This window comes from Scyliorhinus torazame, chromosome 6 (genome assembly GCF_047496885.1).
Source record: "Scyliorhinus torazame isolate Kashiwa2021f chromosome 6, sScyTor2.1, whole genome shotgun sequence".
NCBI classification, from domain to species: Eukaryota; Metazoa; Chordata; class Chondrichthyes; order Carcharhiniformes; family Scyliorhinidae; genus Scyliorhinus; species Scyliorhinus torazame.
This window is the reverse complement of record NC_092712.1, coordinates 99,145,645-99,164,597: the sequence shown is the minus strand read 5'-3', so window position 1 is coordinate 99,164,597 and position 18,953 is coordinate 99,145,645. Positions and strand designations below refer to the sequence as shown.

The window sequence follows — 18,953 nt, the reverse complement described above, 5'->3', positions numbered from 1 at the left end:
AAATTGGACAATACCAAAAAAGCAAGCAGGTCCAAGGTCTGTCTGTTGATTAGAGCTGTAGCTCTCAGACAGGACCGGTACTGCAGAACCATCTACATACTAATGAGCCATCCCCAGGAACAAAAGGCAACATTTAGGTAAACAATGCTAAGATAGACACCCACCAGAGAAGACTAAAACAAAGCAAACCAACGGCCACCTAGGACATACCCAGCAATCAGGGAACCCTCCCCTCTATCGAAGGAAAATCGATAGAAATGATTGGGGAAACGGCCCAAATAATTGGGGCCAAGTTCAAGGCCCACCCAAAGCGCATGAAGCCCTTTTGGGGTATAAAAAGGATTCCCCAAGAGAGAATCTCTCTCTTGGCCTTGGCTCTCAGCGAGGAGAGACCTGCCAAAGCTGCTCCAGACCAAGTAAGTTCCAAGTCAACGCATGCGACGAGATAGACGCTCCTAGTTGCTACCCTGTAAACAGCTCAACCCAGCAGCCTCAGAACCGAGCAACGGCCATTGTTCCTCTGACTGAGTTGGCACCCGAAGCTAAGTATAGGCTTTTAGTAATAGTGATAGTTTAGGTTGCAGAGTTTTATGCATGAGTAGATTTTACTGTGTGTAAATAAATGAGCATTGCTTTTGAACTTACTAACAGGTGTATCGAGTCTTTGGTCAGTATTCGGTTTTGAACCTTGTGGTGGTATCGAAAGATACCTGGCGACTCTTGAGCAAACACAATTAAACAGAGCCAAATTAAGAGACAACAGCAAGTTAGCAACAAGCACTCCTGATATATTTTCTTTCATGGGATGCAGACATCACTGGCTGGGCCAGTATTTGTTGCCTATGACTAGTTGCCTTTGAACTGAGTGGCTTGCCACACCATTTCAGAGAGCAGTTAAGAGTCAATCACATTATTGTGGGTCCAACTAGGTAAGAATGGCAGATTTCCATCCCTAAAAGGACATGAGTGAACCAGATGGATTTTTCAACAATCATTTCATGGTCACCGTTACTAAGACTAACTTTATATTCCAGATTATTAATTCAATTCAAATTCAAATTCAACCAGCTGAAGTGGTGGGAATGGAACCTGTGTCCCCAGAATATTAGCCTGTGCCTCTGGATAGGAATTCCAGTAACATTACCACTATACCATCATCTCCCCCAGCAATAGATTGGACCTCCACCGCTGAGGTGCTAAATCCTGGGGCGGCCCAACGGTGGCCACTTTAAGTGCCTTGAACACTATTGGGATTCCACCATGGAATTGATTGAGGTTCCTCGTCACTTCTCTGATCAGTGGGCGAGACCCTTGTTCGGTTGACTAAATCCAGCCCTCTTAAAGGTGTGATGCAGTCTCGGATCCCGAGAGCAAGAACATTTCCCAGAATTAGGAAGTGGTTCAGACAGGACATGCCATGTTGAAGACTCTGATCCTGGTGTTGGATAGGAGGTGAATGCTCCCAACTAATAAGAGGAAACGGTCACAGAGTTGCGCAATGCCAAGAGCTTAGCTGCCAGGGCATGGCTACAATGCAGTAAAAGGTTCCATGACCTCACTAGAGGTACAGGATAAAAATACTTCCCTTTACTCTCTACTCACACCTCCACCACTTCCAGTCTCACTGTTCACAATATTCTCCTGTTCCAATTTCTTTAGCTCTGCGTCACACTACATTCCACTGCCTCTCATTTACAAACATTCAATGCTACTAGAACCTTCACTTTCCCACAACTTACATCCTGCATGCTGCAAGGCAACTATTCCAGAATCTCAATTCTTACTAGACTATCATTCACACACACTTCATTCTTGAGGAAGAAAGTGTGCACAAGCTGCACCAAGAGGCTTTCACCAGAGAAGATCAAGCCCACCTGCACACCCTCTCCTCCATGGAAAGAAGCATACTTGACATCATGGCAGGGCCCGAGTAATGACCATGGCCATTGGCAGAGCTGGAAGCGATGTCAAGCAGTGTTTCACAGTAACTTCATTGCAGTGTTAATGTAAGCCTACTTGTGGCAATAAAAAGATTATTATTATATTATCTTTTCCCCCTTCTTCCTTCAGTCTCATCCTCTCCACTCTGAATCACAAACTACAAATGCTTTCACGGGGCAATCATCTCTCCTTGCTTTTCCTTTACATGAAAAGCTAACCCTTGCGTTGCTTTTTTGTGCTGGGCTTGGGAAGTGTGACTTGGGCTTTTCAAACTTTGGAAAGATGAGCATATCATTTCTTCCATGCCCATCATATTTTCATCCCCTAGAGACATGGGCGAGCAGGATTCGGATTATCCGACTCCCGGTGTAGCATCGGAGGAAACTGGGTGACAAGGTGAACTAGTTAAAACCCAGTTTTGGTTCTCTGGGACATCAGCCCAGATCTCTGTATTGTTCTTTTGGCCCCTAACCCTCACTCCCGCATCCCATGAACCCTCCATGCCCCCTCATATTCCCCATGCACTCTTCATGATGCCCCATATCCCTTACGTCCTCTCCATCCCCCATCATATTCCCCATGCTCCTTCATTTATCCTTCATAGCCACTCACCCAGTGTCCACTATGAGTTTCCAAACACTTTTTCTTTAGTTTTGAATGCATAATAACATTTTCCCACTGGATCCCAACATTTTCACTTAATGGAGAATACCATTCGTGTTTCTACTGTATAATAACAGCATGCAATGGCTAGCTTCACCTATTGCTCAAGTTATTGAGACACCTTACATTAAACAATCCTGATTGTGCTAAGAATTACACTGAAAACCAAGTTCAGTTTATCAGTTAGGCCTGCCGTGTGGCTCCCTTATGCATGCTAGAAGCCACATATATTCACACACAGAGCCCTGTCCTATGCAGAAAGAGGGAAAATGTCTACAGTTTGTGCCTTTCCCAACTAAACAAAAGCTTAGAGAGCAGTCATTCCGCGATTCAATGTCTTGATCAACAGATGATGTGATTCCAGCAGATTTCTTACTGTTGATCAACAGAGTCAACCTGCCTAGTGTGAATTCGGACAAAGCTGAGCAGTGAAATATTCCCTGATAAATTCTCCATGGCAACCCTCTACCCATCAGAGTCAACTTGCCAACCAATCTGCATGCTCTTCTCATATTGTGTAAATTATTGTTCCCCCGTTACTGTTGCTAATTTCTCGTGAGGTATCCTGATAAGTGCAAGATGAAAATCTTTGATAGCATGTCTCTTTTTTCAGAAAGAATGAAAGTGAAAGAAGACTGAGAGAGAAAGCAAAGAAGAATTTGCAGCTGTTAGATGAAAATAAACACCGCTAGAAGAAAATTAATGAGCAATTTATTTTATCTGTGAGCAATAACACTGGAGAGCTACTTGTAGCTATATTATATATTATATTTTTTATAGAAGGTAGAAACCATTTATCTTGTGACACATTGAGTTATTGGTGTAAGATTTATATTTGATGCTGTCGCCAAGGATTTGTGAAAAAATAGTCCCTTACAGTTTTTGCAATTTAGCAGACAAGATTCCCCTGCAGTCTGCTGTAATATCAATGGCACTTTTACAAAAGCGCACCTGGAGAGCTTAAAAATGAGACATTAATATTCATCCAGTAATGCTGATCTTTCCTTTCCAATGTCAAACAAATTGATTTTTAGCATGGGGTACTTTGAATTTCAGTTACAGCACATTTCGCCTTTTTCTCACTACATTCCAGATGGGCAATTTGTCATTTATGCCAGATTTGTTCTTTGCTGGACCTCCAGCACTGCAAGTAAGCTAGTCACGCCAGTTGAAGTGGGTTCCCTTCAGGTTTTCACTGATGTTGCAGAAGCATATTTGGTTTCTAACATAATTAGCAAGACCACAGAGCAAAGTTCAGATACAAATCCGTGCAAGCTCCATCTAGTCTTGTGTGCCTTTTCTATTGAACCTTAAAGGGACCACTGGACTAGGAGTCAAGAAATTACCACAAAACTGTAACTTTAAACAAAAAAACAATGGCGTAGTGTAAAGTCGCTGGATTAGTTAATGCTCTGGGCCCATGGGTTCAAATCCCTCCGTAGAATTTAATTTTAATTAATAAATCTGAAATTATTATTGATTGTTGTAAAAACCCATCCAGTTCACAAATGTCCTTTGGGAAGAAAATCTGCCACCCTTACCTGATCAGACTGACATGTGACTCCAGAACCACAGAAATGTGACTCATAACTGCCCTCTGAAATGACCTAGCAAGACAGTCAGCATGGTTTTATCAAAGGCAGGTCACGTCTGACAAATTTAATTGAGTTCTTTGATGAAATGACACAGGCAGTGGAAGAAGGTAGTGCCGTGGATGTTGTATATTTGGACTTTCAGAAAGCATTTGATACAGTGCCACATGGCAGGTTGGTTAGCAAATTTAAAAGGTTTGTGATTGATGGCAGCATGGATTAGAAGTTGGCTAAGTGATAGGAAACAGGGGGTAGGTATTGATGGGCATTTCTCAGACTGGAAATGAGTTGAATGTGGTGTACCCCAGGGCTCAGTTTTGCGACCCTTGCTTTTTCTGATTTCATAAACGATTTAGAAGTGGGTGTTGAGGGCAAAATCTCTAAATTTGCCGATGATAGTAAGCTTGGGAGAATAGTGAATTGTGAGGGTGATGCTGAGAAACTTCAGAGGGACATTGACAAGTTGGCCAAATGGGCAGACACCTGGCAGATTAATTTCAATGCAGCGAAATGTGAGGTCATGCGTTTTGGCAGAAGAAACATGGGGAGACAATATAGGCTCAATGATACAACTTTGAGGGGAGTACGGGAGCATAGGGATCTCAGCGTTCAAATGCATAATTCTCTGAAGATGGCCAGGGAGCTAAAACATTTGTTAAGAAGGCACATAGCGTCCTTGGGTTTATAAATAGAGGCATAGGGTATAAAAGTAAGGAAGTGATGCTACACCTCTACAAATCATTGGTCAAACCACATTTGGAGTATTGTGTTCAGTTCTGGGCACTTTATTTAAGGAAGAATGTTAAAGCCCTGGAGAGAGTACAGGGAGATTTACTAGAATGATACCAAGGATGAAGAATTTTAGATACAAGGAAAGATTGGAGATATTGGGCTTGTTGTTCTTGGAGCAGAGAAGATTAAGAGGTGACCTTATTGAGATGTACAAAATTATGAACAATTTTGACAGGGTAAAGGAGGATATTCTGTTTCCACTAGTTGGTATGTCAGTGACTAGGAGTCATAATTTCAAGATGGTCAGCAAGAGGGCTCGGAGTGAGATGAGGAGAAACTTCTTTACTCAGAGTTGTTGGGGTTTGGAACGTGCTGCCTGGGAGAGTGGTGGAGGTGGATTCCATAGGAGATTTCAAAAGAGAGCAGATATTTATTTGAAAGTGATGAATTTAGAGGGTTACGGAGGGCTGGGGAATGGAACTAGCTGGGTGGGAACCGGTGCAGACATGATGGGCCAAATGGCCTCCTTCTGTGCTATAAATACAAACAAATAACAAACAATTAGCGATGGGCAACAAATGCTGACATTGCCAGCAACACCCACAACCCAAAAAAGAATAAATAATGTTACAGTACTCTTTCCCTCTCAGGATCTACTTTTGGGCTGCACCAAAGTTGTCTTTCACAGGCCAAGTATTCAAATATTTATTAAAATTACTAGTCTAACCATGTATTAAAATAACAAATCATAATATATTGTGAAAATTGAGGTGTGAGTCCCACATTCGTACAGATTTTGGTAAAACATAACCCAAGATTATGCACAATTGGGTTGAAGCAAGGAAGCAGTGTCATGAAGATGGTGTGGAACCCACAGAACAGAACAGTCTACCCAGAGGCAGACTTACACTTTTGGGGACCCTGTGCTCTCCCTCATTGCAGGGTCCCTGCCTGTTATCTAGCCTTGCTTCTGTTCTCACCCCCGCTGAACTGGTAGCTGCCTTGCACTGGACTCTGGTTGAGCTACTGCGCTGCTCCCCGAAAACCACAACGCTGGTGCCTGCCTACCTCATATCTCCTGACTTCTCACACCCTTAGCGTGAATTGCTGAGCCCCGAGGGACGTATGTGCGTCGGGCTGGCTGCCTGAATGCTGATGGTTATTAGACCTGGCATTTGTTCTTTCGCCCTCGCCAATCCAGTTGCAGCCCAGCTCTCTCACAGTCAACCCTGATGTCTGGCTTTGTTCGAGTCACCCCGCCACTCCCCGAAAACCCCAATGCCGGTGATTGCCTGGACTTCGCACCTCACAACTGCTCATCTTTCGGCTCTCACTCAGGTAGCCAGGCCTCAACAACCACGGGCACTGCTGGCTGCCTGCTGGTTATCTAACTATCTGGCCTGGCCTCTACTCTCTCGCCCAGCCCGCCGTCTCAGCCCTGGCCTCTGGTGGAGTTGCCCTGATGGCCGCTGCTTCCCAAGATGCCGGCGGTTGCCTGACCTTCCCATCTCCTGACTGCCCACCGCTGGCTTTATCTGGCCTGGCATCTGTTCTTTGAATGGTTGGTTGCCCACCCTCCTCAGCCCTGACCTGGAGGTCAAGGGTTGTCCTGTTGCTCCCCTCAACATCTGTTGGCCAGAGCCTCTTAACCTCGCTGCAAGTTTTGCAGGCTCGCCCCCCAATTTTAGGTCGGTGACCTCACTTTTGTTTCAGCCTGTCCACCTGGCCAAATGTCAGAAACCTAGCTTCTGCTTCACTCAATGAAAGTTCAGAAACTTCACCCCAATTTAAGAGATCCGTCTGCTCTAAGTTTCCACCACCTCTCAAAGTTTGGAAAACCATTTTCCCGCTCCAAAGGAGAGTCTACCAATCAAAGCCTGATGTTGTTCTGTATTGCCTGCTGATAGGCTCATTGAGCCTATCAGCAAATACGTGCTGCCAGGCTCTGATTGGTGCTGGCACACCACAGTCACCTCTCAGTATGGGGCCACCCCATTGGCTGAGGCCCCACACCGCAGCACTGTGTGTTTCATTGTCTGCCTCTGGGTCTACCACTAACAGGCCAGACAGTCAGCCACATCTTATTCCACCCAGACACTTGGTAGGTCGATGGTCAGACTTTCCCCAGCATCAAGGATCCTGAGGGTGGAAGTCCCACCCACCGGGACTGCCAGTCAACCAGAAGCCGGCAGCTCTATTGAATGGCAGTGTTGGAGCAGTGGTTGCTGCTGGTCTGACAACTGCACAAGACCTCAGATCATCGTTAGATGCCAGCGTTGTCTGGTAGTTGGAAGGACGTTGCAGGGATAGGGGCTTAGCAGTCAGGGCAGTGGATGACGCTTGATACTGGGTCCCACTGAGTGCCTTTTGAGTAGGAATACCACTCCCGTCCCCAGGAGCCTTTAAGCAAACTTGCACAGATTTGATCATTGCGCTCCCCAGTTGGCAAGTCTCCGCCTACGTCTGGGTTAATACCAGAGGCAACGGGATAAGGCCCTTAAGTAGCCATTAATTGCCCACCTAAGGGCCTCGGTTGGTGGCTGGGTGGAAAGGTCGTCCACAGTCCTTCCTGCCAGTAACTTAATCAGAGCAGTTGGGAAGGTGGCGAGGTTCTTACCCTTGTGTTTGATTAACTGCCACCAAATCCCACCAGAGAGATCCCACTGCACCTGGCACTTCCCCAGGCATGGCCCCTGAGCATGTCTTGGTACTGCCCAGGCATGATCCTATCTCCTGCCCCCAGGGGTTGTACTTAATCTGTGCGCCCCCAGCAGGTTCTGCTCACCAGTTCCTCATATTTAAAAACCCGCTCTAAACTCTGCCAATGTGATATCACACTGCGGGGGGCGGTATTTTCCAACTTGGGGGGATGTTACAGCAAAGGGGCCTGTTAATCATATGTAAATGTATTATGATGGGGTTCCTGTCGTTGCATGGTGGCAACCCTGTTACGTCACTGGCACGGTCGGGGACAATCGAGTGAGGAAATCCGACCAACCTAAATGCCATTTTGGAATTTCCCCTCGATTCTCTGCCCCCTGCCATTCTCGCCCACCTGAAATGAGGGTGGAAACCCCACTCGAGTTACCGTTTAAAGTCCGACATGACTCCTCTTTGGAATTCATCAGAACTTCAGAAGCTCATCTTTAACTCTTGCCTCAACATTCTACAAAGCAGAAGATGACTTTGGCCTGCTAAAATGAGTGAAATTGGAAATTGGAGCAAACAAATAAATGTTAAGGTGCAGAAAGATTATACAGAAATGTCATGATTTAATGTTGTATTAAATACTGTTGAATACCGCAGCCCGGTAGCACAAGTGGATAGCACTGTGGCTTCACAGTGCCAGGGTCCCAGGTTCGATTTCCTGCTGGGTCACTGTCTGTGCGGAGTCTGCACATTCTCCCCGTGTCTGCGTGTGTTTCCTCCAGGTGCTCCGGTTTCCTCCCACAGTCCAAAGACGTGCAGGTTAGGTGGATTGGCCATGATAAATTGCCCTTAGTGACCAAAACAAAAAAAGGTGAGGAGGGGTTATTGGGTTACGGGGATAGGGTGGAAGTGGGGGCTTAAGTGGGTCGGTGCAGACTCGATGGGCCGAATTGCCTCCTTCTGCACTGTATGTTCTATGTTCTATGTTTTCCCATCCTTCTTTGGCTCCTGCTATATGGTGCTCCCAGGTGACACCAGTAGAATTAGGGTCAGGCTGCTCATTTCCTACTCTGGCTGCTCAAATGCTGTTGCCCAGTCCTGTGGTAGTGATCCCTCAAAGTCTGAGGACTCGTCATTGAATTCATTTGCGACACCTGGACAGGGATGAAAGATGTGACTTAGAACTGACATGATAAGGTGCAATGACACTATTGTGCACAGATCATCTTTCAGTGACAGCTGACATCAAGTCAACAGGAGTGAGTGCAGTATGCCATATGGCTCTATGATATTTAATCCTATCACCAGAAAACTGGGAGAACCTCATCTCCCTGCCTCCGATAGTCAAGCACGCTGAGATTTTCCTTATGTCCAGCCCCTCCTCCTTGACAGCTGTCAGTTTGCAAATGACTGGAGAGCTACCCCTCGCTCGCTGCCTCTCCCTGGTGCTCTTCTCCTGCAAGTGTGAGAAATGGAATGTGTTCAAGTGATGGATGGACACCATTTGTGGAGGATTACTGAAGCATTGCGTTTAAATGAGGGAGAGTGTCGGTGATGGATGGGCAGATGGGGATATGAAAGGTGTCTATGCAGAGAGGGATAGCTGTATCAGAAAGGTAAACCAGTATGATAAGTGTTGTGCAGGACAAGGCAGAATAAGTAGATTTGAGCTAAGACACACATTAGAATAAACTTGAATGTACGATTCCACTCATTTTTCCTGACATGGCTAAAACATTAAACTCCACCCGACATTGTATCCGGACGCATGGCACCATGCTCCTGCCATCAATCTCCTCAGTGACTGCTTCGCTGAGGCAGGCATTGTCCTCCCTCAATAAAGGCATAAAATCTCCCCGTGGACCCTCTTAGCCCACAGAGTTACCTCTAGGTAGGCATCATTGGAGCGTGGTGTTGCTTCGTCACATTGTGTTTCCATTGCTCCACGTCAACATCTGGAACTTGCGGGTTCTCTATGCATTGTAAGTGGGCAGAAAGTTCAAATCCATGTTGGGAGATAAAATAGCAAAGGCATTGCTCTAAGACAGTTAGAAAATACTTTTTTTTAAACAAGCAATTTATAAATGAAGATTGTGTCTTTGAATATTGTATTTTGAGTTTCCTGTTAATTCCTAGGATTACTTTTCCTCTGCCTGTTTTCCAGATGCACGAGCCAATGGAGAGGAAATCGATGCCACATTCAGGTCAAACCAACAGGACCTCTCAGCCCTGCTCCAGCATCAAAGGAAGATGGAAATGGTAAAGAAAATGTCCCACTATTTAAGTACTTGCTTTCTGTTGTGTTATGTAATTTGGAATGACACGAGCTGCCACTTGATGCAGTTTTGAGTAAAAGATGCTCCAGACTTTGAAGTGAGTTCAATCTGTTTTATTGAACTCTCTGCTAATCTAAATGTAGTACTCAGTCTAACTGAACCAGCCTTGCACTAAGCCACGTGCTGGGATGTGATGCTGAGGATACACCCTGTCTCACTCTGTAGATGTTGGTCTGTGGAAAGAGGCGGGGTGTGAGTGCCTCATCTCTTTTATAGTGAGATACCATCCCTGAGTGTCCTGACTGCTCATTGGTCATGTCCTATTCTATGTGTTCATTAGCTGCATGTTTGCATATTATGACACTTTCTTTAGCCTCCCGACATTGCTAATTATTTTATTCCTTTTTGTATCTAGTGTCCATGTGGGCAGGACTGGGCACTGGCTTGTGTTTAGTTGTGCTCAGCTTCATCACCATTTTGGTCATACTCTCGAAAAAGAAAACAAGCATGTATGTAATATATATATTTTTTATTGTTTTACATTGATGTCGGACTTCTGCACATAAACCTGAGGAAATGTGTAAGCTTAAAAAAGTAGGAAGAGGTGTGCAGACAGCTGAACTCTTTCACTTTAACACACCAGATGAGGTATATTCCACCTCCACGAGTTAATTCTGTAAGAAATGTAAAAGGAAAACAGAGTTAAAACATCCAAGAAGATAAACTTAAATGTATCTCTCACTAACATAATTGAAACTTAAATTTCAGGGTATCAATATTACATTAAAGAAAAGCTTGAGTCTATGTATTTCAGTATTTTTCGCAAAATGTTTTTCCACATACTATTAATTAGTTTTAAATGCCATGTCTGCAGGCAAACATAACCGCCCTATTGGACACAGCAAGATCCCATGCACGAGGCAGCACGGTGGCGTAGTGGTTAGCATTGCTGCCTCACGGCGCCAAGGTCCCAGGCTCGATCCCGGCTCTGGGTCACTGTCCGTGTGGAGTTTTCACATTCTCCCCGTGTTTGCGTGGGTTTCGCCCCCACAACCCAAAGATATGCAGGGTGGGTGGATTGGCCACGCTAAATTGCCCTTAATTGGAAAAAATTAATTGGGTACTCTAAATTGATTTTACAAAAGATGTTGGGAGATGGCAATGAGATGAATTGCCAGCTAATTTGTTTTTGCCTTGTACAATGGGTCCAGAAACCAAAATTTAGCAAAAGGTCCTTTCTCAGCATTAGGAAAGCTCCATGAAGCATGCACTCAAATTCCAATTGGCACTCCTAATCAATATTCAGTCTGAGAAAGAATCAAACATGGAACTATGCCCGTGAGAATGCTGTGGGATATAATCTCCAGCCACAGCTCCAGATCCTCGATCAGCTGCTGGGCTGACATTTTTTGTTCTTATTGCCATTAATTAATATGCTGATGGTGGATCCCACTTCTGAACTTTTGACCTAGAATTGAATCTATACTTGCTTTCGGATTAGGGTGCTCAATGTTGGTTGAGGGTTGTTGTCAGGAAGAACATTTCTGTTTTGTCAGGTATTGACACAGCTTCCAGCAAAGATGGAAGCTGTGTTGGGTTACATCGAAACCAGAAGGGAGTACTGTCAAAGTGATTAACTAGGGAATTAAATATGTATTTACATAAGGAAGAAAGAGGATGGGGATTTTCACAGCAATAAAAAGATTAAATGAAGATGGTAATAACAGAAGACCCAAATTAAGAAATAAAGGGTATTTCAGCAAAAAGGGCAGGATGAAGAAGGAATAAAGGGAGTAAAGGAGGAATAACAAAATGCAGAGAAAAGTCAGAGATAAAGGAACAAGGCACTAGCTTGAACAAATAAGTGTAAAGGAGTAGATTTAAATATCAACAAATAAAGATAAAATACCTGTGCTACATTGCTCAGTGTGGAAAATAAACCAAGAGAATTGGAAGTAGTTTTGTCAAGAAGTTGCAGGTATCAATAACACCTACAGAAACCAGACGGCAAACCTGACAGAAATGGAAAATAAATATATCAGATACAATAGTTTAGGAAGGCAGAGCAGTTAATAATGGAGGAGGATTAGCAATATGCTAAAGGGGGGGAATATATTTTATAGGAAGGACTGATATGCACATGAGTCAGTTTGATTAAGGAACAAATATAAAACAAAGATTGTTACATAAGTGGGATTGTACTATTAACTGCAGCAGAGAAATCAAAGATTAAGGGCGGTATTCTCCATTGGCCGACACCGAAATCGGGAAAAGCGATTGGGTGGAGAGTAGGACACAGAGAGGAGCGACAGTGGGCTGCCGGGTCGGACACTGGCTGGGTTGGCTGGGGTGGTGGGGCCCTGCCAAGGTCAGGGAAGGGGGGGAGCAGTGGTAACCCCCCACAGGACTGGGGCAGTGCCCAGGCACAGACTGCCATTATCACGGCCTGCAAGACAGCCATCATGCTAGGCACCCACCTCTCCCCCTGGTTCTTCATAGTGACACCAGCCTTATGGGCGTCCTCACCCCCCACCCCACTCTCTGAAACACCCACCCCACACCAGGCCGCAACCCGCCGGTGGCCCACCCAGGGCAACGTCCACAGTAGTCCCTACGGGGGCGAGGGCCATGGAGCATACCCCTGGTAAGGGCAGCCGACAGTACCCCTGGCATCAGGGACAGATGCCATGGCCCACAGTGCCATCCACCGACATGGCCCAGGGGTACAGGGATGAGGGGGGGACATGCGGGAGCAGAGCCGGCAGTGCCACCTGAGGCCACCACGTAGTCCATTGGACCTGGTTGGGCACACGTATACACACTGTGGTGTTCTTTGTTTGCTTATTTCAGGATAATTGGAATAGTTTACATAAAGAACACAAAATAGCTTGAACTTAAACAAAGCTATAAATTTATTAACACTACTAATTTGGATTCACATGTACTCCTAAAGAATACACAGTTGATTAATAACGTTTAGCTATACTCAACTACAGCTAATCTTATCACTGATATGAACTATGATGTGCTCTCACTTACACTACTTGTACATATGACTCTCCCTAGCTAACTCATGCACACTCTCCCCACAAGGCTTAGCAACACTGAAACCAGCGGATCCCGCACCTTTTCTCATTAGCCCCTTAACAGTAGCGGAATCGGTCCAGGTGTGGCACCAGCTTTGCTGCCGTGAAAGTCGACGAATTCTGCGTCGGCGTCAACACTTAGTCAGAGAAACGGAGAATCCCGCCCTAAATCTATTGACAGATCAATGAGACAAATTCCTGTTCAAGGGAATTTTAATTACCCACATATTGATTGAGACAAATAGAAAGGGGAATGAAATTTCCGCCATGTGTAGGATTCCTTCTTTATGTCCCTCTGCAGTATCTGCAAGGGAAGGGGCATTGGAACATGTAATTAAAGTAATTCAATTGATCAAATACAATAGATAAAGTAAATGTTGATGAGCGCTTTGAGTGCAGTGGCCATAACATGATAAGGGTTAAGATTCAAAAAGAAAGGAAAAAGGTTGGTTCAAAAGCATATTTCAGAAAGATGAGAAGTGAACCAGTTGTGGAGAAAGAGAAATTGTTACACAGGATTTAGACGAACAAAGGGATAATTTTTTGAATGGGGATTACAACGTGCATTAAAAAATAGACGAAGAAGTTTCAAAATGTTATGAATGGATAAAGGGAAGAGTTCAAATGGTACTTAAAATGATTTTTTAATTAAAGAGATACAAGAAAGTAAGGAGAAATTGAAGGTGGGAATGAGAAATCATGGAGACAGTGTGAAGGGAGAATCGCAAAAATATTTTTAAAACCTATAAATGGTTCTTCAAATATATCATTAAAAAGGGAATTATCAAAAGGGATCGCAGTGAGGAACAGTGGAGTCGGGGCTTTTCACAGTAACTTCATTGCAGTGTAAGCCTACTTGTGACAATTAAAGAATATAAAAGATGGGAAATTGGTCAGCATTATTAACTACTACTTTGCTTCAGTGTTTACAAAAAGAATAATAAGGACAAGGTAAATTGTCGATTGGGTGACAGTGAGATCTGCAAAATTATACTAAATAAAATGGAACCAAAGAATTTAAACTCATGATCATAACTCCAAAACCTGATAACATACATCCGAAGATCCTGAGGGAAATGGGAGAAACAAATTATAAGGGCCTCAGAAGTTATATTTCAGGGCTTCATTGAATGTTGGTGTGTCCTGGAGGTCTGGAGGATGAACGATACAACTTTCAAAAAGTGAGCACAGCTGAGCGGAACCCACTCCCGAAATGTTTCCAGGTGCCAACCCTGCACTATGTCAGTGAGAGTAACACAACACCATTTTCAAAGTGGCAGCTACTAATTGATGCAAGGGAAGGTTCGACACCAAATTCAGGGTCCAAGGGCATGGACAGGCGGTGGAGGTTGGCACAGAAGGATCATTTAAAAAGCAAATGGCAGATTAGCAAGGGAGAGCAGAGGGCCAACAGTGGTATTAGCACTTCCCCTTTTTTCTGATGTGGTCCTTGTGGTCCTGCTCATGGCTGTGGCAGCCTGGAGAACTGGAAGAAAAGCTGCAGCTAGCCAAACCAAACAGGCACGGCGAGAGGAGGCCACACATTCCAGCAGCTTCACATCCCTCTCGAGAGTTCAAATACTCCTCACAAAATCAAGCCTCTCAGCTCTAGATATAACAAGTCTGTGCCACTGTGTGAAAAACTAAGTTTCACTCTCAACCTATATACAACTTTTCCACACATGAGCATTAATGACTCCCCTTGGTGTGTTCCTGACAGCTAAGCTCAAACATGTCCTAGACCCTCCATGTTGTCTGTGTTGGCCATTAGAAAATTGCTGCCTGTTACTCCCCATACTCCTCGCCAGCTCGACAACTAGTTCAACATGGAGGCAGCACCCCATCTCTTTTGAAAATTCTAAATGTGTCACTGAGGATTTCGGAGTGTATAATTTTCCAGACCCGACCCAACCAAACTCACCCCCACGAGTGATTGAAAATCTCGCCCGTCTAATTATGGGTTGGCTAGTTTAGCATCTTCGCTCAGGAAAATATTGGACTATTTAATTAAAGAAGAAGCTACTAAATATCTAGATTTGGGGAAAATGATTAGAAGCAATCAACGTTGATTTTAGAAAGGAAGATTGTGCTTCAAAACTTGAATGAGAAGGACGATGTAATGGATGTGATATATGGGGTTGGATTCTCCGTCGGCGGGATCCTCTGTTTCGCCGGCAGCACATTCGCACCCGCGGATTTCCAGAAGGCGTGGGGATGCCCACAGCGGGAAACTCCATTGGCCGACTACCGGGACGGAGAATCCCACTGCCAGTGGCAGCGTGCTGCACCAGAAAACGGGTGAGGTGGAATGGAGAATCCCGCCCAATTGTTCTTAAGAATGCCTTTGACAAGGTATCAGGTGGAGAATATGGAGGAGATTAAAGCAATGAGGGAAACTTTGGCAAATTACATGAAAAATTGAGGTGAGAAACAATGGAGAAAAAGTTCATTTGTGTAATGTGAGTCCAAAGCAGGCCTACACAGGTTTTGTAGATTCCCTGGGGGCAGACAGTGCCGCAGGCTACTACTGTGCAGCTTGTGTGGATTTCCTCAATGATATCAATGAAGATAACCACGAAGGCCAGACAGGTAGTGGCCCAGGGAATCTACATTGTATGCTGTAGCACTTCTTTAAAACTAGGAAGTGGGAATTGAGAGCAGTTTTACTTAGTGGTTGGAAATTGTTCATAATATCCCACAGGATTCTGTTCTGAGATCGGTTCTGTTCACTGAGCGCAATGATTTTAATATAGGTCTCAAGGGAGCTGTATCCAAATTACCAAAGTAGCAAGAACAATAATTCTACGAACCAAAGGAAGCTGTAAGGGGATTATTGGTGAGATGATAATATGGGCAAAATAGTGGCAGATGGAATTCAATGTTGGTAAATGTGAGGTGATACATGATGGTGCAACAGTAATAATTATACTCAGAGGAAAGTAAGGTTATATGGAAGAGCAAGGCAGTTTGGAATTTCAGAACTTCAAAAGACCTTAAGAGTAAGTACCTCAAGCAGGTAATGTCATAACAAATATTGGCATTCATTGTAAGATGAAGTGAGTATGGTTCAAGTTTGCTTCTTTAGGTTAGTAATGATTGACTTTTTTAAATCAAATTTTTATCATTATTAAAAATTGAGGGAAAGGACCCAAAAGTGAAATACAAAAATGATTGATTGGTTAGTAGGTGTTTGCAGCTCTTGCTTCACATTACCAACACCAGCAGGGTTCAAAAGAGCAGGGAGTAGTTTCACCTAACTACCGGTGCTTGATTTATTACTTTGCATTCCAGCACACATGCTCAACATCTACTTGGCCGCTAAAAGCAGCCTGAATATTACCTTTGGTTTCAACGGTTTTCTGTTTCTTTCTGAAGTTAGTCAGGCAATAATGAACAATGTGTGCTTTAGGTCAGAGCTTTGAGGATATGCCAGACAGTCGGAAAGAAGATTACTCATGAAACCTTTTGTTTGATCAATTTCCCCTGAATTCCATATTCTTTCATTGTTACTCAGTATAACATCAATGTATTGAAAGCGATAACTACTAACCCTTGTCTTTATTATCAATATTTGATTCACATAGATCAAAAGGTTCACGGGTTTTGATTTGTGACTCGTGCTGTGTCCGCTGATTTCGACTAGGCAGTGTTGGAATGACCGGCTGAAATCATCGGGCTGGGGAGAGGAAAATTGGTCAGCAGTCCCACTCATTGGTAGAATTTTCCAGCCTTTCCCTCTGGCAGGATCTAATGCCGAAGGTGACTCCCCATGGCGGGGTCCCAGCAGCAGGGAAGGTGGGGGTGTGCCATACATAACACCGTAGGCCTCGGGGGGATTGGAAGGTCCTACCGGTGGCCAATGCTGAACCACCTCCACCGCCAGAAAGCACGCCGGGGGGGCGGGGGGGGGGGGGGGGGGGATCACAGTCATAATCGGCATGCAGGTACAGTCCTTTTGTGTTTTAAACAGGAAATACCTTCTTCACTGGAGAAACCGAAACGCAGTCTAACTGTCATTTTATCAGGATGATGTCACAACTGCCTGATAGGATAATGTCGCAATTTAACAGGAAACGTTCTAAGTGCCCTATTGGGCATGACTTCCCGTGTAGTTCCTGACCGCCAACATGGCGAGACCATGGCCCATATCTAACGGCACTTAGGGCTGGAAATTATGCCCCACCAGCTTCCCGGTGGAATAGCTGTCCCGCCAGCTGATTCAACTGGACCGCGCTCAGCTGCTCCCCGCTAATAAGCTCCCCGCTGCTCATAAATTGCTCCCTCCAGGGCAGCACGGTGGTGCAGTGGTTAACACAGCTGCCTCACGCCGCTGAGGTCCCAGGTTCGAACCCGGCTCTGGGTCACTGTCCGTGTGGAGTTTGCACATTCTCCCCGTATTTGCGTGGGTTTCGCCCCCACAACATAAAGATGTGCAGGGTAGGTGGATTGGGCACGCTAAATTGCCCCTTAATTGGAAAAAGAATGAATTGGGTACTCTCAATTTATTTTTAAAATATATAAATAAATAGCTCCCTCCAAACAAATCCCAGTTAGCACACAGCCATGCCACCAGGTAGACCTGTTCCAGACTTTGCGGATGCCAACCTGGCCAGGTGGCTGAACGCCGTGGAGCTAAGACGGGACACTCTGTTTCCCTGAGGGGCTCGGAGGACCAGCCACAGAACCGCCAATGCAGCCTGGAAGGCAATGGCAACAGCCATCAGTTCAGGCAGCAGGACCAGGAGGATATCCGACCAGTGCAGGAAGAAGACCAATGACCTCCACCAGGCCACATGGATAAGGTGTATTATACTTTAATCGTGAACATTCAAAACACTCCTTGCCCCAAGCTACTGTCATGTGAGTGTCCCTTTAAGAAAGGTTTTTTCTCTTATCATGTGACTTGTAGCACATTGGGCTGTGGCTATGAGGTGAGAGGGGGTTTCAGTTTGACTGCTGTGGACTACAGAACGAGAAAAGAAGTGTTTTCCCTGTCTTTCTATGTTTTAATTTTAAAGAGCTGTTCCAGTAAAAAGCACATTGGCTGTGGCCATCTTTAAAGATATAGTTGTTTTCCGGAAGCAGCTTGAATCTGCTGTTTGAGACTGGACCAGAAGTTCAGGAAAAGGACCAGTCCCATTCAAGTGAGAATACAGTGTGCTGGGCCACATCCTTAAAAAGGGGGTTTTGGTTTATGGGATTTTGTTATTGAACTGGAACAGTTAAGGGGGAATTCATTAAATGTTATGCATAGATTACTGTAGCTGTGTGGGTGTCTTTATGTTTATAATTGTTAAAAATTATTGCTGTGTTTATATATATATATATGGATATATGTTAACAATATTCTTAGAATAAACCTTATTTGGATTAAAGTGTCAAGGAAGTCTGATGAATCACACCTGAAGAGAAGGCTTTTGGGCTCATCCTAGCTAAATTCAACATAAAGGTTGTAGGTCAAGCGAACTTCATAATACACTTTGCAGTTTCTAAATCCTGGCCCATAACACTCCCTCCCCATCCCCTGTGCCCACTCAGTTATCCTCAATCTTCTTAAGCTTCCGTGCTCTACCACTATGTCTACATGCGTCCCCAGGATGCACATCGGAGGTCTGCTACTTCTCATGCCCTGTGGCCTCTGATACCTCTGGTGGGCTCCCTCAAGAGGAGCTGGAGCCAGAGCGCCTCGGCCAACTTAGCAGTGTGATTGCCATCCCCGTGGCATCCTGTTCTGCCCACTGACCTTGACACACACCGGTGTCAGGAGAGGGGGATTCGGGTGAGGTGGAAGGCAAGGGGACGGCATCCGGCGGTCCCTTTTCCCTGACGGTGCCCATGGTGTCCTGGGGCGCAACATGAGGTGGAATGACAGCTGGAGTGAGCTCTAGAGACCTCTGCGTAATCCGGCCCTGCCTCGCTGGCGCCTCCCCGTTGTCTACACCATGGTGCTGACGCCCTCAGTGATGCTACTCGGTGACTGGGACATGCTCTGCAATGCCTCGGCGATGCCCACC

General features: G+C 45.0%; 1 protein-coding gene across 1 annotated transcript in view; it reads left to right on the top strand.

Moving 5' to 3' along the window:
• LOC140425847 (MAM and LDL-receptor class A domain-containing protein 1-like) overlaps nucleotides 1-18,953 on the top strand; it is a 659,308-nt gene that overhangs the window by 585,776 nt on the left and 54,579 nt on the right. The window contains exons 38-39 of the mRNA XM_072510232.1: nucleotides 9,742-9,836; nucleotides 10,269-10,362. Of these exons, the coding sequence (XP_072366333.1) occupies nucleotides 9,742-9,836; nucleotides 10,269-10,362 (189 nt within the window). The remainder of the gene's footprint in view (nucleotides 1-9,741; nucleotides 9,837-10,268; nucleotides 10,363-18,953) is intronic.